The sequence below is a fragment of the Carassius carassius genome, chromosome 19, assembly GCF_963082965.1.
Source record: "Carassius carassius chromosome 19, fCarCar2.1, whole genome shotgun sequence".
Classification (NCBI taxonomy): Eukaryota; Metazoa; Chordata; class Actinopteri; order Cypriniformes; family Cyprinidae; genus Carassius; species Carassius carassius.
The window spans coordinates 12,794,959-12,818,465 of record NC_081773.1 but is presented as its reverse complement, the minus strand read 5'-3'; the positions used below and the strand labels follow the sequence as shown (position 1 = coordinate 12,818,465).

General features: G+C 37.3%; 1 protein-coding gene across 6 annotated transcripts; it reads left to right on the top strand.

Annotated features, from left to right (window-relative positions):
• Positions 1-640: 640 nt before the first annotated feature.
• LOC132095111 (guanine nucleotide exchange factor DBS-like) lies at positions 641-23,284 on the top strand. 6 transcript variants are annotated; one of them, XM_059499880.1, is made up of 31 exons: positions 641-926; positions 1,095-1,420; positions 9,208-9,291; positions 10,711-10,825; positions 10,899-10,989; positions 11,512-11,625; positions 11,716-11,832; positions 12,187-12,336; positions 12,444-12,568; positions 13,030-13,144; positions 13,254-13,373; positions 13,533-13,724; positions 14,001-14,192; positions 14,448-14,592; positions 14,665-14,729; positions 14,889-14,968; positions 15,082-15,148; positions 15,376-15,491; positions 15,618-15,687; positions 15,812-15,904; positions 19,670-19,762; positions 20,214-20,339; positions 20,456-20,677; positions 21,148-21,240; positions 21,348-21,426; positions 21,562-21,619; positions 21,696-21,817; positions 21,903-21,968; positions 22,228-22,323; positions 22,878-22,987; positions 23,072-23,284. In XM_059499880.1, the coding sequence occupies exons 2-31, from the start codon at positions 1,339-1,341 to the stop codon at positions 23,147-23,149; spliced, it is 3,276 nt and encodes a 1,091-aa protein (XP_059355863.1). In that variant the 5' UTR covers positions 641-926; positions 1,095-1,338; the 3' UTR covers positions 23,150-23,284. The 6 variants fall into 6 exon arrangements, with proteins under 6 accessions (XP_059355863.1, XP_059355866.1, XP_059355864.1 ...); XM_059499883.1 differs by lacking the exons at positions 641-926; positions 1,095-1,420 and adding an exon at positions 2,045-2,742 and having other exon boundaries at positions 22,234-22,302; XM_059499881.1 differs by lacking the exons at positions 641-926; positions 1,095-1,420 and adding an exon at positions 2,045-2,742 and having other exon boundaries at positions 22,234-22,323.
• Positions 23,285-23,507: the final 223 nt, after the last annotated feature.

Genomic DNA, 23,507 nt, shown 5'->3' with positions numbered 1-23,507 from the left:
ATTAATAAACTGCTCCTGCTGACTTGTCCCAAGAGCATCGAGTTAGAGGTCATTTAACTGTACAAGAGGATTTTTAGAGGTGGGCTATAACTGCATTAAAATTCCTGACATCTTACGTTTATCGCATTACGTAATAAAAAAGCGCTCTATTTCAGGTAAACAACAAAACACTCAAGTGTCTGTCTGTTAGCAAGTTACTTCTGAAGCAGCTGCATTTAACCACTGAGTATAAACAAACTGAAATGACACACTAGCTGTGTCTATAAGTCTAATATACCGTCAAGACGAACAAAATCCAGTCTGGGTAAATTAGGCAGCAACTACTTAACAGTATTTTAGGAAACGGCAAAATTGCATCGTTTTAAAATATAAAGCCACATTTCGACGTAATATCATTTTTTTAAGTCAGAGGTTGGTAGATGAAGTGACTTTTCCATACCTTTATTAGGGTAGCCGACTCGGGTATTTAAATATTTCAGCAGTTGACGTCTGAACTTTGGTAGGTTTCGAACGATGCCGCCATAACAAAGTGTAGCCCGCGAGACTAACGAATGAAACCGCGAGCACCGGTGCATGCTGGGAGTTGTAGTCAGAAACCTATGCTCCTCCCCTCCGTCGTGTTTGTCAGGGACTCATTTTCGGATCCCAGAGATGTGGTGAAGGCTTTAATATTACTATCAATGAGCTTTGAAAAATAACTAAGCAATGAGATAAACGGAAGAAGATGAATATTTATAAGCTATGTCTTCATTTCAATATATAAACATTAAATTCCGCATTTACTTAATTATGTACCAGCGAAACAAAACTCAAAGTGAATACATCCATAGAGTTGAAGGATGTATTCAAGTCTCGACAATATAGCAACTATCATAAAATTCCTCAGAAGACATTAACAGCAAAGCAACCAGGAACCAGCTGCATAGGTGTGAGAACCACAAACATTTCTCTCAGAAAATAGAAGAAGTGTGTAACTGTATATACAGATTACATTTATTACGAATGTTCACTTACTGACCAATGCAAATCAGTTTCAAACATCAGTCTACGTTTGACTGAGTAATCATCTTCTCTATTTATCTGTTTGCCTCCAGGTACGGTGTGGTGTAATAGCAGAAACAGTCCTGGTGATGGCGCTAGAGTCCTATCTGGAGCAGCATGTCATGCCATTCTGTGCACATGCGTGTGAGGGCCTCTGGTTATATACTCAGACTGTCTGACTCTGTAGGTGTCATCGGAGAGCTCCTCCCCGTCTCTCTCTGTGATGCTGAGGCTGAATTGCCCATCACTGAAGGGCAGAGGGTGATATTCCTCCCATAACGTCCACTCTAGTGAAGGATGGCGATGATCTGGATGCAGACAGAGAAGGCAGTCATGCAAGAGCTACAGCGCAGACTGAGCAGTGTCGCTCACAGCATTGGTAAGGACTGTAAACGAGTATCTATGATTGTCACTCAGCACGCAGTTATTAAAGAGGTGCTTGGTTATGTTGACATGCATTTCAATGTTGATAGCTTCAATAATGCTTTTCAGTGGTAAGGATTATTCACCTTTTGAATGAGTACAGCATCATTTTACATGTGGCAAAAAAATGTTGGTCACTTTATGGGCAAAGTATCAGCCAAATTATAGCCAAGCTGATATTTACAACAATAGCATTTTGATTGTATGATACAGTTTTATTTCAATGTTATCACTGTAAAGCCTGACATATGAAATAATAGTAAATAAATCTTTTTTTTCTTCTTTTTATATTTGTTTGTAATGTGAGATTTTTATAACAGCATAACTTTGAATGCATATGCTTCTAAATATAAAATATATGCATATAATGCAATACAATAACGAGTGATGTACAAAAAAGCCAGCTGCTTATAATAAAATAAAGTCGAGTTGCTTTAGCCCAGTAAATGTTCTCTTAACATAATGAGAAATGTTCTCATAAAAATATAATATAAATTATTTTAGTTTCTAAATTTTTTTTATGATTTTAAAGGCAAAAATACACATGTACCACAATCTGAATATAGGCATTTTTACAATTATACTAAAAGATCTTTTTCTTTCTAACTGTTAACCGAAGTATGAACTGTCAATTAGATAACAGAATGCATGTAGCAGATTGTGTGCAACAGATTTTTCAGCTGTTTTGATCATGGTGATAACCCAGAGGTCATAAAATGGTATCAAATATGATACAGCAGGAAATCCTAAACTGATTTCTCATCATTTAACTGTGGAATATTACTGTAAAAGAACATGTGAAAGATATTTCTCATTGACGTACAAAACTGCCCTGACTGTATAAGTCTGTGCCTAAATGTACTTTTGTACTTGCCCTCATTTTCAAAGGCCTAAAGGCTGAAAGAGAATTCCCAGTGAGATTCATGCTGGGGGTGACTTGACTAAAATGTGTGTGTGTTTGGCAGAGTTACTGCTGAGTACAAAAACAGATACCATAAAACAGAGTTTTCCACAGCAGCAGCACAGCTTGCTGCAGTAGTTGTACGCTGGCTTTAGGAAAGCACACATAGCTGTTCTGAACTGGAGTTTAGTGGTTAATTCTGTTATTTGAGTTTAGTACCATGTAGTATCGTAAAGTGTAATTAAATGAACAGTGTGAGGTCAGGTATCAGAGGACAGTAAAGGGTGACGTTATGCTGAGGAAATCCAAAAAAAGGCGTCCAAAACAAGACGATAAACGTGTACAGCTTCCTCTGGTCCCGCTGGTACAAGAACAGAGTGAGTGAAAGCATGCTAACACTGTCCAAAATTTAGCACTTTATGTTCAAAATATTTGTATACATTTTTTTATAAAGTCTCTTATGCTCTTCAAAGCTGCATTTATTTGATCAAAATCACTTTGGTGAATATAAATATCAAAACAAAAGGATTGATTTTATTTTTTTTTGTAAATCTTTCATAAAAAAAGAAAAGATTTTTGTAAATATTGTGTAAAAAAAAAAAGAATTGATTTAAAATCTTTTGTCACTCTTTTATAAAACAAAAAAAAAATGCCTATATGCACTGTAAGTCGCTTTGGATAAAAGTGTCTTCTAAATGCATATGTAATGTAACTTCCTAAATGTCTCTATTGAATGTGTTCTTGCTAAATAAAAAATAAAATTAAAGCTGCAAGCAGCGATGAACGGGCCCTCGCACCCGGGCTCACCACCAGCGAGTGGCTTTGGTAAATAGGTGAACGGTGAGAAATATGCATTTAAAGTCATAAATATAAGTGGAATATATTAAAGTATATTCCATATATGTACCAATCTTCCTGTTGCCAGCAGGTGGTGCTATCATTATAGTGGAATATTGGCCTTCAGATTAGTGATGGGAAGTTTGATTCTTTTCCGCGAACCGGTTCTTTTGGACGGTTCGATTCAATAAACCGGTTGAAAAAACCGGTTCACCGGTTCTTTTACGCTCGACGTAATGACGTCATTGGCGATGACGTAATGGCGTCACGTCTATCAAACATTCAAATATATAGTCAGTAATCATAACTTTAGTCAGTTAAAAACCTCATAATCATTAAAAGTTTACAATTAAGTTTTGCAACAATGCACCCAAATACAGTAACAGCAATAATGTGCATATGAGGATTTAAGTCTTGAAGATATAAAGTAAATAAATTAGGTGTCATCAGTGCAGAAACCACTATACATAAACCATTGCGATGTATTTGTTATTAAATGAACTTACGTTTCGCCAGATTGCCCCTTCATTCAAGCCATCGGTTTACCCGCGCTCATAACATTAGCACAGAATCAGTTCAGAATCAAATACCAAAAGAATCAGTTCGGTTCAGACGTGCTGTGAGTCAGTCGGCTTCACTCTGAATCACGCATGCGCAGTATCATCAGCTCCTCTGTTCTCAAAACGGACACGTCCGAAAGAAACGGTTTTGGTTCAGTGTACTGATGATCCGAAAACCGATGCAACCGGTTCTTGACTCAAGAACGAGAATCACTCTAACCGGCACGTGCTGCAGTTCAGTATAATCAGCTGCTCTACTCGTGTTCATGTTCTGTTTACTACAAACTCAATTTGTGAATGTGTCATCATTAACTATAAATACAGTACACATATTTCATAAATCATCCCTTATTCCTATTAAACATAGAGTCTTTAGAGTTCTTAATTATTGTCCAACTTCCCTGAAACCCCCTCTGGCCTATACATAATCTACAATATACAGATTAGAAACATTAATCTTAAAAAAAATAATAATAATAAAAATGTATATAGATATTTTATCACACTTTCCGAAAAACTTTACACGCATGCGCAGTAGCATCAGTTCATCGGTTCTCAAATCGGAAGCGTCCGACAGAAACGATTCTCAGTTCAGTGTACTGGTGATCCGAAAACCGATGCAACCGGTTCTTGACTCGAGAACGAGAATCAGCTCATCGGTTCTCAAATCGGAAGCGTCCGACAGAAACGATTCTCAGTTCAGTGTACTGGTGATCCGAAATGTGATCCGGCTCGGTGTTCATCTTGATCTTCAGTTCGGTCTACACAGCAGTTCAGTCAGTGTACTGTTTGAGTAAATGAATTACTCCGGGATATTGGTTTATTCTGACTCAGAGGGAGTGTCAGTCACGTTAAAAAAGTTAACATCTTAAGTAATTTGTGGATTAATGCTTATTGGAGACGTGAACCGTTTCAAACGATTCAGTTCGATTTGGTGAACTGGCTCAACCGGTTCACTAAGAAGAGCCGGTTAAATTGAACGATTCGTTCATGAATCGGACATCACTACTTCAGATGTGTTCAGGGCAGGACTCTTATCAAACATGTGAAGTTTGGGGAAGATCGAACATTTTATGCCTGAGTTACAAGAACTTCTTTTGCTGTGGCGAGACATCAAATTTTGTCATGGCGCCATGGACATGCCCTTTAACAAAAACTCAAGATCTTCTCAATTTAACATTGCACAGGCCTTTAGATTAGACTGACCACAAAAACTACATTAATGTCAAAAAATGTCTAGGAAAAGTTTGTCGCAGCGTAAAATATGTCACTTCCTGTTGCCAGCAGGTGGCGCTATGACTATAACTGAATATGGGCATGTAGATCTATTATTCAGGGCAGACGTCTTATGTAACATGTGAAGTTTGGGGCAGATTGGACATTGTATGTCTGAGTTACAGCCTTTTTCATGACGAAACATCGAAATTTGTCAGGCCGCCATGGACACGCCCTTTAACAAAACCTTAAGATCTTCGCAATTTAACATCGCAAAGGCCTTTAGATTACACTGACCAAGTTTGGTGTTGATCTGAATAAATCTCTAGAAGGAGTTCGTTAAAGTACAACCCCTGAAAATGGCAAAAACAACAACAATTTTGCAGAGAAAATTCTAAATAACCAACTTCCTGTTGGGATTCGGATTTCATACCAAGATACTTTTTCGTAGGTATTGGTGTGTTACATGTGTGTACCGATTTTTGTACATCTACGTGAAACATAGCTCGAGGCGCACTACGTTGAAAGTGTGTAGGTGGCCCTATCGAGCAATTTTGCCACACCCGATGGAATATTGGCCTTCAGATCTGTTCAGGCCAGGACCCTTATCACACATGTGAAGTTTGGGGATGATCGGACATTTTATGCCTGAGTTATAACATCTTTTATTCCCATGGCGAGACATCGAACTTCGTCACGGCACCATTGACACGCCTTTTAAAGAAACCTCAAGATCTTCACAACTGAAGATCGCACAGGCCTTTAGATTAGACTGACCACAAAAAAGACATGGATGTAATAAAATTTCAAGAAGTAGTTTGTCGCAGTGTAAAATATGTCACTTCCTGTTGCCAATAGGTGGCGTTATGACTATAACTGAATATTGGCATGTAGATCTGTTCAGGTTCTCATCAAAGTCTCATCAAACATGTTGAGTTTGGGGCAGATTGAACATTGTATGTCTGAGTTATAGCAACATCATTTTTCATGGCGAATCATCAAAATTCGCCAGGCTGCCACAGACACGCCCTTCAACGAAAACTCAAGATCTTCGCAATTTATCATCGCAAAGGCCTTTAGATTAGTCATACCAAATTTGGTGTTGATCTGATTAAATCTCTAGGAGGAGTTTGTTAAAATACAACACATGGAAATGACAAAAATTACACAAAATTTGCTCATAATATAAAAATACTTCCTGTTGGGTTTAGAATTTTGCTCCAAGAATTTTTGTAGGTAATGGTGTGTTACATATGTGTTCCAATTTTCGTGCACGTACGTGAAACATAGCTGGAAGGCTGTTGATTTTCTTAGTATAGGTGGCGCTGTCGAGCCATTTTGCCACACCCTCTTCTGAATCCTATATCAGACGAAAATTTTCACCAGGTTTGACTCGTGTGCAAAGTTTCATGACTTTTTGAGCATGTTTAAGCCCTCAAAAATGCGATTCATTTGGGAGAAGAAGAAGAAGAAGAAGCGGAATAATAATAATAGACGGAGCAGATACAGATACTAAAAATTGGACTGACCCCAGACTTTTGAAAAGTACAGTGGAGTTGAAATAAAATTAATGAAAAATCTTTTATTTTGTATTTTTCTAATTGTGTTGTTGTTGTGGTTGTTTTTATTGGAAATGATCTAATTTGGCAAAATTAATGTCACAATGATTAACGTCACAAAATTAGCTTGTTTGCATAGTGGCTTATAGAAAGTCCCAGATCATGGAAAATATTTTCTTATTAATTGCATTTTTTTCTTTTTCATTTTTTATTGTTCTGACACTTTAACATATTGAATCCCAGATTTTCAAAATCTGAGACCCCACTGCACGTTATGTGCAAGAATAATTGTAATGTTGTGTAATAAAACACTACAGTTATAAGCTCTAATAGTTAGTTAGTTGTTTTCATTAAGATATTCCTCTTTCTTTAGAGCCATTTATTGTGGCGTGGATTATATGTGCCTGATGTTTTATTTTCGTCTGAAGTTTAGTTTGACTTATTTTGCCCACAGAGGCTCCAAAGGAAAAGTGCGTTTTTACATTTGCATGTGTCTGAAAGAGATGGAGGGAACTAGAGAGAAAGACTTTTCCTTCTTTTAAATGTTATCTATTGGTTTGAATGGAGCTCTTATCTTTCTCTCCTCAGCAAGATCAGATCGCACTCAGATTCCTCTTGTACCAGAGAGAAACCAACCAAACACACACACAGGGTTTCATTCATCCACCAGTGTGATGGGGGAAGGGGCTCGTGTGGGGCGGCAGACTCTTTTTGGGGTGATTGTGCTGACACAGACAGACATAGAGAGTGGAAACAAAGGAAGTACAGTTTTTACAGTCAGTGCTCAGTCTGTTATCAGTTATAGAAATGTAGCAGGTGAAGGGAACCTGTATATGTGCGTCAAGAGACCAATCCATTCCAGGAAGTCAGTGTGAGGGCTGGAAATGAGGAGAGAGAGAGAGAGAGAGACAGGAAGTCATTAACTGGTGCACCTGTCTCAGGTAGCTCATTCTCAGGTCGCTGCTTGGCTACAAGACGACCAGGGAGTTAATAAGATATTATAGACAACAAGTGAAAGAGGTAACAGATAACAGAGGGATGGATGTGCAGAACGAAGGGAAAAATGTTTGCATTCCTCTAGCAGAGGCTGAGAAATATTACCGCTTTTCCAGATGTTGCCACTGGCTCCAAAGTAAGTGAGAACTTTTATGTTTACTTTATTTTGAAAATTTATTTTATTAATACTATTTCATAATACTATTAAATTTTATTTGTTTAATTAAAAAAATGTACAATTATTTTTGATTATTTTTGTATTGGTACTTACTCCATTTGCTCTGTTGTTATTTTATTTTTTATTTATTTGATAGGAGCAATGCATGTTAATGAACATTTGTAGTAATACAAAATGTAAACATGCCAGATTATAGCAACATTGATCATTTACATCCGCATTTGCATTTTACTTTATTACACTAAACTATATATTGGGAGCAGGTGAGAGAGACAATAGATGCATTGCTTAATTGTAACAGCAAAAAACTATTATTAAAATGTCCGTGTGTATAAAAGGTGGGCAGCATTAGGCAGAGCGGGAGCAATGCATCACAGAACAGGTGAGAGCTACCATAAAAGTCAGTTGAAAGGTGACAGATGAGGTTCTGTTCAATGTGTGTGAACATCCTAAGGGTGTGAATCTGACTCCAGTGGAACAACACACTTTTATTTTAGAATAACAAAAGAAGGATATAGATATATCATCCCTGTTTTCAGACCTCTTTTGTCATTCACTTTGAAGTACCACTTATAATATCTAATTGGTGTGTGGGTTAAAAAAAATACAATTCTTAATCATGCAATTAAAACAAGCTCTGGAGCTCTCTATGAGGTAATATATATATATAATATATGATCCTGGACCACAAAAGCAGTCTTAATTTGCTGGGGTATATTTTTAGCAGTAGCCAAAATACATTATATGAGTCAAAATTATAGATTTTTCTTTTATGCCAAAAATCAGTAGGATATTATGTAAAGATCATGTTCCATGAAGATATTTAGTAAATTTCCTAATGTAAATATATCAAAACTTAATTTTTGATTAGTAATTTGCATTGCTAAGAATTTAATTTAGACAACTTTAACAACGATTTTCTCAATTTAAAATTTTTTTTTGCACCCTCTGACTCCAGATTTTAAAATAATTTTAATTTAATTTCGTGGGTGGGTATGCATTTAGATTATTAGTTGCATGCAGTGGCTCTGTATCCAGAGGTGGTTTTGGTTGAGATAGATAGGAAATCACCTACTCTTTTCTTTCTGAACATGCGTGTTGCATTGACCAGAGCATGGGAATGGCTTTGGGCAAGGTTTACCTCCCTCAGATGGTAACATACACCAGCCAAAGACACAATGCAGTCAAGACAGCCAATAATATATTAGTGTGTGTGTAGGGTCTTCTTACCTGTGGTTTATATATCATCATATGGTCAAGTAACAATAATAAGTGCTGTTTTTATTTTTATTTATTTTTTCTTATTTGCTGTTGTGCAAGATAGGATATGCAAAAGAGTATTAAACTTAAGAGTTAATGGCTGATACTGCGGGATGATTGTATTAAACAGGTTACACTGAAAACTTGAACACTCATGTTATGTCATTCTATAATGTATAATGTTATATTATTGACTGTAGACGTGATGTTAGTCTGCCTCTTGTATGTTTGTTTCAGATGAGATCATGCAGAAGGAGTCTAGTCCTCTCTGCGCTGCTGACGTCATCACTGAGCTCAAGAGACAGTTTGCGTTCCTGTCTGGTAAATATTCTTTACATTACAAATGCATTTCTTTTTTATCCCTAAAACTGAAATATTATACTATGCATTATTGTTTCAAAGGGAGTTTTCACACTTGGTCCATAATTATATTTCAGTTTTGTCATAGAAAGCAGATGGAGACGTTTGCTTTATACTTCTTAATTCTTGGATATATTTTCTAAAAAAGACCCCAGTCTCAAACTGTGCTCACAATATTCAGTTCTTCAGAGACTGAAATATAATAGGAGCTATACCAAGAGGAATTTTACTCATACAGCACATTTCTAGTACAATAAAAAACACTAAATCTCATTGAGGGTAATCAAAAATTTGCAATGTAAAATATATTGCTATATAAAAGAGTTCTTCAATAAGGTGCATTTTTGAAACATGTAACAGGTTATAAACGCTGCATGAACATGAAACAGTTTACTTGTCTGTGTGATTTGTTAGTCAAAAATCACCTTCCAGAATTTCCTGCTTCTATCTGGAATAGATGGTTGGATAACTCCTCGAAATATGTATAAAACATGTAAAAAGCAAGGGAAAGGAAAAACATTTGTTATGACATGTGGCCATGTACATACACTGCAGCTTTAAGGTATGCATCTGAATATGTGTTGTTTATAACGACAGGTTGTTACTGTTAAACTGAATGGATTAAACAACGTTTGCACAATTTCTGTCCTGTTGTCATGGAGACAGGGAGAAGAAGGCATGACTTGCCAAATTTATATTTTTGTCACATGGGGATCTTCACCCAGTGGCTTTCTCTCTTTCTCTCCCTCTTCCACCATCACCGCCTTAACACTGAAACATCACCTTGTATCTCCATCCAGATTTAAAGCAGTGAGCAGATAGGAAGATTGGAGTGACATTTTTGGATCTTGCGTTGTACATTGATATAATCATAGTTTCTGTCCTGAGGGAATACTGACAACACTAATATGTCCTACTCTCTGCAGTGCCTTCATTTTGGCTGCAGAGTTTATGGTTATATTTATTGATGTGACTTTTTGAGGAGAGGAGCACTCACTTATTTTTTTACCACTTTTCTAAGCTGTAAAATAGTCAAAAACCTACTTACATGGAAATTATACAAACCTAGAAACCAGGATCATAGAGACTTGGTCTCTTTTTGCAATATTACTATATAGTGTATTTATGGCCAAATAAATGCAACCTTGGTGATCCTTTGAAACATCTTTCAAAAACATACAATGTAGTGTATGTAGCTGTCACACGCTCTCAAACAGTAGCAGATGCACACAATATAAAGACTGACACAGCGTACAGGTTTTCATTGGCTAGCCTGTGTGCTAATTTAAGAGCTCTGATGCATGCCAACACAGAAGACAGCATGGTCTCTGGTATTTATTGCCCCCTACTGTTTACTCTTCATGTTTTGGTCTGTTTTAGGGGGAAGAGGACAGGATGGAAGCCCTATCATTATCTTTCCAGAGTTCCCTTCATTTTGTGAAATTGGAGACCAAGAGTTTCGTAATGTTCTTACCTACCTGACAAGCATTCCCAGGTGAATACACACAGTAGCAGACGTTTGAATATCATACATGCTGACAGCATTAACACGTGTGTTTCCTCACCAGTCTGAGTGCAGCGGGTGTGGGCTTCATCGTAGTGATTGACAGGCGTAGAGATCGATGGACGTGTTTAAAGGGGACATTACTGCGTATCTCAGTGAGTCTTGACTCCAATATGAATGCACACTAAAACTGTTTTTGAAGGCATAGTTAAAATAAGAATTTGCTGAAAATGTCCTCAGCCATCATCCGAACAGATTTGGGTTAATCTAGCATCAAATGCTCCCCAATGGATCCCTCTGCAGTGAACGGGTGCCTTCAGAAAGAGAGTCCAAACAGCTGATAAAAATATCATAGTAATCCACAAGTAATTAGCAAGCCACCAGTCCATCAATTAACATCTAGTGAAGTGAGAAGCTGCATGTTTGTAATGATCAAATCTGTTATTAAAATGTTTTTAACTTTAAACCATTGTTTCCGAGATACATAAGAGAAAATTGGGCACAGATCAAGCACTATTTAAAAGCATCTAAAAAAGATTGTACATTTTCAGCAAACCTTCTTTTATGGGTAAACTATTCCTTAAATTTTTTTTGCAGATATATTGCACACATCTGGATAGCTTTCGTCTTTAATATATTTCATATGAATTTGAGTGCTTTTTTATGTTTGTGTGTAGGGCTGGTTTCCTGCTAATCTTCAGCTTGTTCTGGTTCTGAGACCCGGTGCTATCCTGCAGCGAACTTTGTCTGATGTGTTCTTCAAACTCCACAAAGATGACTTTAAAGTACCGGTAAGTAATCTGAATGTGTTTTTTTTATGTTATGTTTCGTTAGTGAGTGTCATTTCATTGTCAATAATGAGGCCTGTGTGTGTATTAAAGGTTATCATGCTAAGCTCACTGACTGATCTACACTCTTATATTGAGCGGAGTCAACTGACACAAGAACTGGGTGGCTCTCAATACTACTGCCACAAGACCTGGATCTCTCATCGCACAGTAAGAGCAAATACACCTTAAAGGTGCACTCACTCATTTTTTTGGTTATGTTGCATTATAGCAGTTGTCCTGGACTTATACATTATTATTCACAATCAGCTGTGAATTATTTATTTCGTAAGTCAAAGTGGCCAGTAATCAGGGGTATAAAGTGAAATAATATTCAGCTCTTCATAGTGGCCACCATGAGACAACCTGCTTCATACAGAGTAAAACTTCTTTTATCAGGTTGCTGATAAGTCTTTGGTATTAAACTTATTTTAGCAGTCATTTTAGCACATTTAAAACCTCACTACATATACGAAACAAGTAATATACATCATATGTGAAATGATCATTTCTTTGTGCCGTTAGGATCTTGAAAGCTTTGCTGCTTTAGTGAAAAGGATGGCTGAGAGACTGCAAGTGTTCGGCAGGGAGCTGGCAGAAACAGAGCTCCCTAACAACCTCCTCACGGCCAGCAATCTGCTCAATGCACAAACCAGCGGAAAAGACAGTTTCAAAGTATTTGTAAAAAGCTGTTCTTAAAGGATTCAATATGTGCCACCTGACCTCACACATTCATTTTTTAGCTAACAAAACCATTCTTTGTTGCACTGTTTTCTCTTTAGGAAGAGATGGCAGGAGCTCTAAGCCAAGGACGCAGACTCTTGGAGAACATCAGAGAACCGGTCCACAGAGATCCGGACAGCAGTCTAAACCCTGATCAACTAGAGAACCTGGCTACAGTGCACAGGTAAGTGTGAGTCTTTCATAGCTAGTGATTTGGATCGAACAACTGAGTGTATTTACACTTCAAGGCTGCATTTATTGTAGTATTGTTTATGTAGTATTATAGTATATATTAATATTTTGAATTAGCTTTTAGATTAATATTTTCTTATTTTAATTTGAATTTAAGTTTGTTTATTTACATATAATTCTATATAGCTGCATTTTTGTATTTCAGTTTCAGTATTAGTTATTTTTGTACTTCAGCCTAAAGTTATTTCAGATAGTTTCCAAAGCTACATTACTTATTTTCATTAAATATTTTTATTTGAGCTTTATTACAAATGGCATTTAAATAGTTTTAGTATTAACTAACAATAACAGTACTTGTAGTTTTCACACTATTTCATCTCATTTTATAATATTTGTCATCTTCAGTCATTTCCTGTTAATTTATTTTTCTCTCTCTATTCTGTTAACGTACAGGCTGTTATCCCAGTTAAATGAGAGCTCTGCAGCATTTGATGAGTTCTGGATTCAGCATCAAAATAAACTGGATATATGTTTGAAACTCTGCCAGTTCGAGCACAACTTTCAACAGGTCTTGCATTTTTAAATACATTCATGCTTATATAGCTTATTCTTATTACTGCTAAACACAAGATTCATTAATAACATTTGCACTGATTTTATTTGCTATGGTCTTGTAGTTGCGAACAGACCTGGAGCAGAAAACAGACACGCTGAATGCTTTCTCAGATGTTGGAATAAGCTCTGCCCAGACAGAACACCTTCTTCAAGAGTTGAGCGATCAAGAGAAGAAAGCCTGTGTGAGTCTCCGCCCACTGAATAATCTTAGTGTGTTATGCTTACAGTTGCAAACGTGCATCCACACATCTGTATGCATGAATCTGACAGTCTAATTTATATGAAAGCTTCCAATAACCCTTGTACCTTCTCTCTTGCTAACACAATTCCTTTCTCCACAGGAAGTGCTGGACAGAGTAAGGTCTGTGGTTGCCGAGGGCCAGTGTTTGATTGACAGCTGTCAGAATGTTGACAACACTGTTGCAGTGAAATGCAATGAGCTACAGAGAGTGAGAGAGAATCTCACCCAAGAGCTCAAAGACAAGAGGACCATGCTGACACAGGCTCTGGAGCTACACAGAAGATTGGAAATGGTGACTAGAAATACACACACATTTATGTTTATGTTCGAATATATTAATTCCACTAACCTACACCACCCATAAAGCACCCATTTTTGTGACGGTGTTTAAACTCCTCCCCTTCACATAGTTGCACAGTTACATGCACATTTTTTACAAACACCGGCAGACATACATAGCACAATTTCATACCTACTGTGTATGCAAATGAGTTTCTGGCATGTCATAACTACTGTGTATGCAAATGAGTTTCCGGCACATTTTCGTTCTGTTCCTTTTCGCTTTTAGATGTGTAAATGGTGTGATGATGGGATTTACATGCTAGCGTCACAGCCTCTTGACAAGTGCCAGTCACAGGAGGGGGCGGAGTCAGCACTGGCAGAGCTTGAGTGTTACCTGGAGACAGCCAATGAGAAACAGCAGTGGGAGATCAGCACAGTTTGGCTGGAATATGAGAACATACTGAACAATGAGCTCAGGGTATGGTAATATGAAATCATAACAATGCCTGCAAATAATTTATGATTCAGATTTGATTCAGTTTTTTTCTTCAATTTATTTTTAGCACAAAATGAAATGGGGAAAATATTTTTATTAATTAATGAAGAAATTTTTTACATCTTTAACAAATAATAAACTGAGTATGTGATTCAGATTCTGTTTTGTGGTTTTAAAAAAAGTGTAATGATGTATAATATTGTGTTATATTGTATACTGTAATGTGTAATGGTACAGGAGCAAGTAAAGCGTGCATTTGAGAAGAAAGCCTCACTACAGGAGATGTTTGAGAGGAGGAGGGTCAGTCTGATGAAACTAGCAGCCAAACAAACACGACCTGTCCAGCCTGTGGCCCCACGACCAGAGTCACTCTCATCTCCTGGTATCTATCTATCTATCGATCTGTCTTTTTAAAGTGTAAAATGGAGGCGACTGGTTTATTTCTCTCTTTTAGCTCACAGGGAGCATGAGAACATCTGTATTAGTGAGGACTCAGACAGCAGGGTGTCCTGTAAACAAGTATGTCTTATTCATCTACACTGCCTTTAGTGTATGTCCTTTCTTTTTAGTGATTTTAAATCACTTTCTCTGTATAAGCAAATGATATATACTTCTCTTTATTATAGTGAACACTGCAAGTGACTTGACTGCTACTCAGTAATGAATCTCTTTGTGTAGGTTAACTCTGATCAAGTTGACAGGAGCAGTGGCAATCCTTCTGTATCTGAGGAGGAGGAAACCCTGGGTGTGCTGCGCAGGTCAGTCCAGGGTCAAAGGTCAAAGATGATCGAGGGGAACACATGTGCCTCACTGGACCCCCTGCTGCGTAGTCATTAACTGAGCTTCATTGTGTGTGTGTGTTTGTTCACAGGCATGTAATGAACGAGTTACTAGAAACAGAAAGAGCATATGTGGAAGAGCTTATGTGTGTTTTGCAGGTGAGTTAAAAAAGGTCAGTTCTTTTATAAATGAAAATCAGCTTCCATCAGGTGGACATATTCTGAAATATGTAGGCTATGTCCTACACTTTTGTAGCAGGTTTTGGCCTATAAAGGCACTTGGATTTTGGAGGTGGATGTGTGTTGTGAATGTTATAGCAAGTCTGCATCAAATTCTTGATTGTTAAAGAGCCATGAAAATCCTGTTTCTATTACATGTGTTATAGGGATATGCTGCTGAGATGGACAACCCCTCCATGGCCCCTCTCATCCCTGCAGCCCTGCAGAACAAGAAGGATGTGTTATTTGGGAACATGCAGGCAATTTATCATTTCCACAAAAGGTAAGCGCCATCTAGTGGTGAAGAGGTTAGTAGTAAAGGAAGATCTGGGGGTAATAAAATATATAAATCATATCAAATGAACAATTTCATTTCATTTGAACCCATGTCTGTCTTGTTCTGTCTCAGAATATTCCTCAAAGAGCTGGAAACTTACACTGACTGTCCTGAGCTTGTGGGCCGCTGCTTTCTGGACTGGGTGAGTTTTACTAGCAACTAGCAAGAAAACAAAATGGGAAGTAAACCATTATGAAGAACTTTCTGGGGAGTTTTTTATTTTTATTTCAGTGATTCTCAGATCTTTGGTAATTGTGGTTGTTTAGATGGGGGAGCTACAGATTTATGAGAAATACTGTCACAACAAGCCTCGTTCTGAGAGCCTCTGGAGACAGTGCTCAGACTGCGCCTTCTTCCAGGTACACACATACATAGTACTCGCTTAGCACTATGCAGTGCTTATACAGTGCACAATAACAATATTCTGTATGCATGTAATATTTGAATGACCATCTATATTTACCTGAAGGTTCACTGTGTGAAATACTGTATACTACAAACTAATGTCCAGAAGTAATATGATTTCTAACATCATTTTCTTCACTTATTATATGATTGCTCTACCATAAGAGTTTCTTACAAGATTGTATTAAGAATAAAAAAAACAATGCTTTTGTTTTACATAATAGGTAACAAGCAATAAATACTGTGCAGAATGCAGTACTCTTGTTTTTCAGTCAAAAACACTCACACACAGAAACAAATATACATTAACCGCAATCTGTTGACGATATCAGGCCTATGGAATTACATTTGTTTCAATAATAATGAACGAAACTTTATAAAACTGAACGTAACTTTTTCAGAAACTATCAAAAATATGCCATTACAAAAGAAGAAAAACACTATGAAAATGAAAAAAATGAACTCAGTCGCACAAATTTAACAGGCTCTTCAAATATACTTCATTCTTTGTTAATGTTTTTCAAAGATTTGTTTTCGCTAATCGTGGATTCTGAATTCATTGCCACAGATTTCGCTTACGTTTCGCAGTTTTTCGTTTGGTGTTTTGACACAAACCTCTCGTGGGGGCGGGTTTAACAGTGATCTACTCTGATTGGATAGTGAGCTTTTGATGGACAGGTGCTCTCTGACCAGGAAGTACAGACGCCATCCAGTGGTGCACATATTGGAAAGCTCTCGCGGTGATTAATCTGGTCTCTACCGCAAAAAATTATTTTTCAGTCAAAGTGAAAGACATTTATTTTAAGCTCATATACAGGTTCTACCCTGTAAAGAAGTGTATACAAATATTTAAACAGAGGTGGGTAGAGTACCCAAAAACTGTACTCAAGTAAAAGTAAAAGTACTTCTAGAAATATTTACTCAAGTAAAAGTAAAAGTCTTGAATAGTTACTTGAGTAAGAGTAAAAGAATATCGGATAAAAAATCTACTCAAGTAGTTAGTTACTAGTTACTTTGGGTCATATATACTGAGCCTATTTTTATTTAGATATATAGATAAAATGTATTTAATGTATGTGTGTGTGTGTGTGTGTGTGTATAAAGGTATATATTTCATCAGCCTTTACTCCAATTTATGTAATTTATTATAAAACCCTGTCTGTTTACTTAAGTAACAGATTTAGGTGTCATGCCATAACATATTTTTAATACGACTGACTTTATATTAAATGTGAATTTAACATTGAAAGTTAATGTGATATAAATATTGCTACTAATCTTTCATTGTTCAGAAAGAGAGCAAATAACATTTACATTATTAAAGATCATTTTCACTGACAGTCTAGATTTCAATCACTCTCAGAAACTCCCATTAAAATCACTGAAACTGTTAACACTGTGAAATCAATATCTTAATTATAGATTTGTACACACATCTGCACTTTGTTGTTTCTGACGAGAGAATTCGCCAGAAAGAGGTATTCAGTCAGGTGAGCGAGTGAAGGAAGCACCGGCATTTTAGCGATGACTCATCTGAACACATCTGATTGGCCAATGCTTTAATAAGCTCAAAAGAATCATGTGTGATTTGTTATAATGCGCAGCGCTGTAAAAACGCATCTATCTCTGGCTCAGCGCCAGCAAGCAATCACAGATCTGAATTTAGCAGCTGGACTTGCTGAACGTACTCGCACCGGTGTGACTGTATCAAAATTAATAAAATCTTAATCGGCTATTTTTTGTCTTTTGGAAGCTGCATTCAACTTGACTCCCCTCTGTTATAAGCCACACACGTACAACAAACTAATGTCACAGTGGTATCGTGTACTGTAATCGAATGTAGCCCAAGTTATTACCTGTTAAACAGTAGACAGCACACGCGGTGTTCATCTAATAAGGATCTCCATCGCTAGCAAATAATAGCCTTTGCAGATTTGCTTTCAATTCAGTGCAGTTCCAGCCACGTTTTCAACGCTCTTTCTGTTCTTAAACGTTACAACTCTGAGTGAACCACTTCAGACGCTCAGCGCGTGCGGCAGGGAACTGAACGACTCATTCAAACTGATTCATGAACCAATTCATTTGTTTGCCAATTGGTTTGATCAAGCCTTTGAACAGAATTGACTCAAAAGAATGAATCATTCGCGAATGGGCATCGCTCATTGCCCAGAGAAAAGTAGACGGCGCGTTTGGAATAAACTGAAGAATTTATAACATTTATTGCATTAAGATAAAGTAACGAGAGGAGCGTCGCCCACAGTAACGAAGTTAAAGTACAGATTTTCCCCCAAAAATTTACTCAAGTAAGAGTATAAAGTACCCATCTTTAAATATACTCCGAAAAGTATTAGTTACCCCAAAAAATTACTCAAGTAAATGTAACGAAGTAAATGTAACTCGTTACTACCCACCTCTGTATTTAAATATGACATTGATCTTACATGCTCTTTTTGTTCGAGTTCTGAAGAAACTTATTTCGGTCATGTCACTACACTTTTTTTGCCAGGCTTCTCAGTACATATGAAAAACATTATATTTGGGTATTATGACTCTGACCCCACAAACGAAAATAACAGTTTTGTTATTAATAAAAAAAAATCCTAAACAAATTTCACATTCACAAATTCTCCAACTGTAAACCTGTCTTCTCTGTTTTCCTAAAAGAAATGGAAAACTATTTGAATGTAATCTCAGTGTCTAATAAGAAAGCTATAAGGACTGTTAGATTTGCTCTGCCTATGATCTCCTTGTTTAATTTTGTTTAGATTTTGGCCCTCTTTTTATTCTTTATGTTTTGTTTTTTTGTGGTGGATATTATGTGATGTATGTTTATACCTTTGTATGTTTTTGTTCTCTGCATTAATAAAAATAGAAAAAGAAAAAAAAGCTCTAGCGGTGATTTTTATGCAATACGTTGTGCCTTGTGTTACTAAATATATAAATAATATTTGACCTTCGATCGTCTCAATAAAGATAAGCTTTCAGCAGACAGAGACGCGGAGCGGCATCATCTTCCTCCTCCTCTTGTCTTTCAAGGCAGCTTGAAGTAAGCTTGTGTTACTGAAGTAACCAATAACATCGATACAAGTTTTTCATGTTACAGTGTGCTACAGTTTGTTGTGGGTTATTATTGTCATTCAGTAACACAAGCTTACTTCAGGCTGCCTTGAAGGACAAGAGCACATCTTTACAGACTGAGACGATCGAAGGTCAAATATTATTTACATATATTTAGTAATACAATTTATACAAATCACCGCGAGAGCTTTCCAATATGCGCGCCACTGGGTGGCGTCTGTACTTCCCAGTCAGAGAGCACCTGTCCATCAAAAGCTCACTATCCAATCAGAGTAGATCACTGTTAAGCCTTGAGAGGTTTGTGTCAAAACAACCAAACGAAAAACTGCAAAACGTAAGCAAAATCTGTGGCAATGAATTCAGAATCCACGATTATCGAAAACGAATCTTTGAAAAACATTAACAAAGAATGAAATATATTTGAAGAGCATGTTAAATTTGTGCGACTGAGTTCATTTTTTTCGTTTTCATAGTGTTTTTCTTCTTTTGTAATGGCATATTTTTGATATTTTCTGAAAAAGTTACGTTCAGTTTTATAAGGTTTCGTTCATTATTATTGAAACAAATGTAATTCCATACAGGCCCTCTCTGTGACAGAATGCAGTTTAAACAACTTTACCAAATTGTGTTTGTGCCATCAGGAGTGTCAGAAGAAACTAGAGCACAAACTAGGACTGGACTCATACTTACTGAAGCCTGTGCAGAGGATCACTAAATACCAACTCCTGCTGAAGGTACTGCATTATGTGTGTGTGTGTACGGAGATGTCATAAGTGAAGTGTTTGTTTTACACATCTGAATATGGGATAAGTGTTGAAAGGCATCTTGAATTCAGCATGAAATTCAGCTTATTTTGAATGATTCATCCATGTTTAAATTTCATTTTTTTAAATTTGTTTCAAATCTTCAGATGAAAACACAGACTTCTTTCTCCAAACATTTACAAACTTCTCCCTCTTTTGTACAATCGAATGCAAACTCACGTTCATATCTGTCTTCATCCAATTAAAAATCAGTGGATCCCTTCTTTAATTTCTTCTATTTTAATAATCTGTTTCACTGGAATGTAGGTCATAATACAGAAGAAAAGATCTGTCATTACCTCCCTTTCATCATGACTGTAAAGGGATCATATTATCGATAACAAGGTTTTTTTTCAATGTATGTGTTTGTGTGTGTGTTTAGGAGATGATTAAGTACAGTAAAGGCTGTGAGGGCTCAGTGGAGCTGCAGGCAGCTCTTTCCTCCATACTGGGTATCCTGAAAGCTGTAAATGACTCAATGCACCTCATCGCCATCACAGGATATGAGGTAAAACACATATGCACACACAACTCTCATCTGACCCATTACTGTTCATTAATGTTTTTGTCACTCCTCTTCTTTATTCCACGATATTCCAAGCAATGATCATTGATTCCATCCAGGGTAACCTCGGAGACCTGGGTCGCCTGTTGATGCAGGGGTCGTTCAGCGTGTGGGCGGAGCACAAGAGAGGTCACGTGAAGGTGATGGAGCTTGCCAGGTTTAAGCCCATGCAGAGACACCTGTTCCTGCATCAGAAAGCTCTGCTCTTCTGCAAGAGACGAGAGGAGAGCGGAGAGGGATACGAAAAAGCGCCCTCATATAGCTTCAAACAGGAGCTCAGCGTAAGGGTGTCTTGAGTGTAATAATACTTAGCTTAAGATTTCACAAAATGATGTTGAGCTCATATTGATTACTCACCTCTTTCATGTTATGTTCTGTTAAGTATAACATTTTTCTTAAACTTAGTCTAATTTAGTCAAATTTGCTCTTGTTAGTGTCTTTACAAGATTATTTTCATCATCTGACATTTTTCTAAAATAGTAAATGTGACATTTCATGCTAAATCCTAAAACCAAGAAGCATATTTTATAACGTTCACAAACTTAATTTAAAAAACCTGTTGGTAAAATGCCCTTCAGAAACATTTTCAGTGGAGTTTATAATTCAAATGTGTGCATGTTTAAGTTGCCTACTCAAAAATGTTTAATGAGTAAGGTCACAAAAATAGTATTTTCATACTGCAATTATTATATATTTTTTTAAGGAAAAAAATAGCCTGTACACCTGATGGTCTCTGTTCTGTCTTTGTTAGATGGCTGCTATTGGAATAACAGAGCATGCTAAAGGGGACAGCAAGAAGTTTGAGATCTGGTCCCGTTCTAGAGATGAGGTCTACACAGTACAGGTGAGCACAAGAGAGTGTGTCTTGAGAAGACTGTTACATCTGTTCAGTCTGCATAGATCAGATAACTTGGGTTTATATGTAGCTTTGTGATATATGTTATTCTGTAGGCCATGTCTGAGGAGGTTAAGACCATCTGGGTAACAGAAATCCGGAAACTTCTAACAGGACAGCTGGAGGCCTGCAAAGGTATGGACCTGGTTTTAGGTTGGTTTGTAAATAAGTTGTTGAGGAGGGTTTACAATATGTGATTCATTCATTCAGATAACTTGCAAAATGCAGAATTACCACTAAGATGCATCAAATGAATGTTTGTGTATGTAGAGGCAAGTCTACAGAAGGCACCTGAGCAGTTCTCCTCAGATACCAGCTCAACCAACAGGTACGATTACATACCATCACATTTACACATGCATATGTGAGCTCATTTCATAGCTCAAAGTGAAACTCATCTTCAGGCTGGTGAGACATGAACATAGTAACATCAGGAGTGGAGGAGTGGAGAAACCAAAGACAGACGAGGAAAGAGGCAAAGAACTTGAGAACATTCTAGAGCCCAGAATGACAGGGAGAGCAAAAGGTACGTGAAAACTCGTGTCATTAGAGAATTTTTGTTTTGATTGAGCCTCGCCGTTAACTTCTTTTTGTTTCTTTAATGCTCATAGGGTCTTCCTTTAGTTTTGAGACACAACCACAACGACAGGATATCCGGAGTGACCCTACGCCTCTAGGTGACCTATTTCAGCAAACTGAAAATCAAATATAAAGTTTAATTGCTGTCTCATTTTCAGGAGATTAAATAAAAATAGAAAATAGGTGATGTTAAAAATAACTAATTCATTATCACCAAGGCACCAAGCTCTCTAAAGGGTAAAGACATGAGCTGATCCTTAAAGGAATAGCTCACACAAAACCTCTATCAGGTGTGCCATTCTAAGAAATAACTAAGAAGATGCACAGAAGCAGTCTGATTGGTTACTTTCCTCCCAGAAACAGGGCCACACCCTAACATGGGCGGAGTCAGGTGGTTCAGTACATCAAGCCTGTTTCAAAACCGTAGGAGAGGTACACATACAGAGTACACACGTATGCGCACACTTACTAATAATCCACTGAGATGTTATAGGATAGCATGTGTTTGTAGGTTATATGTGTGTCTCATTTGATCCTTTCTGAGAGGTGCTACGTCTTTGTCTTTGCAAAATTGTTTCGGGTTAAGCTCTATCGACAGCATCTGTTACACAAAAAATAAGTTTGACTAGTCCCTCAGTTTGAGAGAGAAATGTCTTTACAATGGAAGTTAATGAAGCAGGACATTACAGAGGATTTCAAAACAGAACTGCAGCAGAAAAGCGCTTTTATTAATTCTTCTGTAAAAAAATGTTGTATTTGTGGACAAATTGTCCTTTAATTCATGCTGTTGATAGACATAAGCTTGTGAACCTGGAATGTCTCACTGACACACATCCACGCATTCTTTTTCTGTGCTCTGAGAAATGGTAACCTGTCTGTCTTCTGTCTATCACGGAGGTTTCAGTGGTACTTTCTCTGTCATCTCTGACCTCATTTACGTGTTTACCTACAATACAATCCCTGTTTGCCGTCCTTTTGTCTTTAAACTATTTTCTTCTCTGTCTCAGGATGGACTAAAGGATCTCTTTCATTGGATGCCTCTGTGGAGCATGATGGATACTTTAGTGCAGAGGAGCAGGTGACCTCTGACCCAGAGGAGGACAAGGAAGATAAAATGGTGCGGGATCGAGTCTGTTTTTCATTGTCACACTTAAAAGCAAAAGGGTGTCATGTTTTAACCATTTTTTTATCTTTATTTCAGTGTGCAGATGAGCTGCAGTCTGCGAAGATAGAGGAAGAGATCCAGTGTTCTGAAGAGACTGAGGATCCTGAGAAATGAGAGTTGAGTGTGAATGTGTGTTTATTGCCATCAGTGTACAGCAAACATGTTAGGTTTTGTGCATAACTCTTGAAAATAGGGAAATGATACATATATAAACCATCAACTTTAAGATCTGCATACTCTTAAAAATAAAGGTTTATAAGGTGAATGGCCTACATGGGAGAAAGCTGTCCATTAGCAATCACAATAGCAACGTGTGGCGGGAGGAGCACACGACAGACAGAGTGGGCGTGGCGTCAGGCCTCGGAGAGGCTTTTATTAACAGAAATCAAATAAAACAGGGGATAAAGGTGGCCAAAGGGGAAGAGTGTCCAAAATAAACAGGGAATCTGGTGTCCTCGTCGTGCTGCGGGAT

What these genes read in the sequence shown, in the direction of transcription:
- LOC132095111 (XM_059499879.1), top strand. Translation starts at nt 2,658, where the DNA reads ATGCTGAGGAAATCCAAAAAAAGGCGTCCAAAACAAGACGATAAACGT. An exon ending in CCCGCTGGTACAAGAACAGA is followed by an intron (nt 2,743 to 9,207) that starts GTGAGTGAAAGC and finishes TGTTTGTTTCAG; the next exon opens with ATGAGATCATGCAGAAGGAG. An exon ending in GCGGAAAAGACAGTTTCAAA is followed by an intron (nt 12,337 to 12,443) that starts GTATTTGTAAAA and finishes TTTTCTCTTTAG; the next exon opens with GAAGAGATGGCAGGAGCTCT.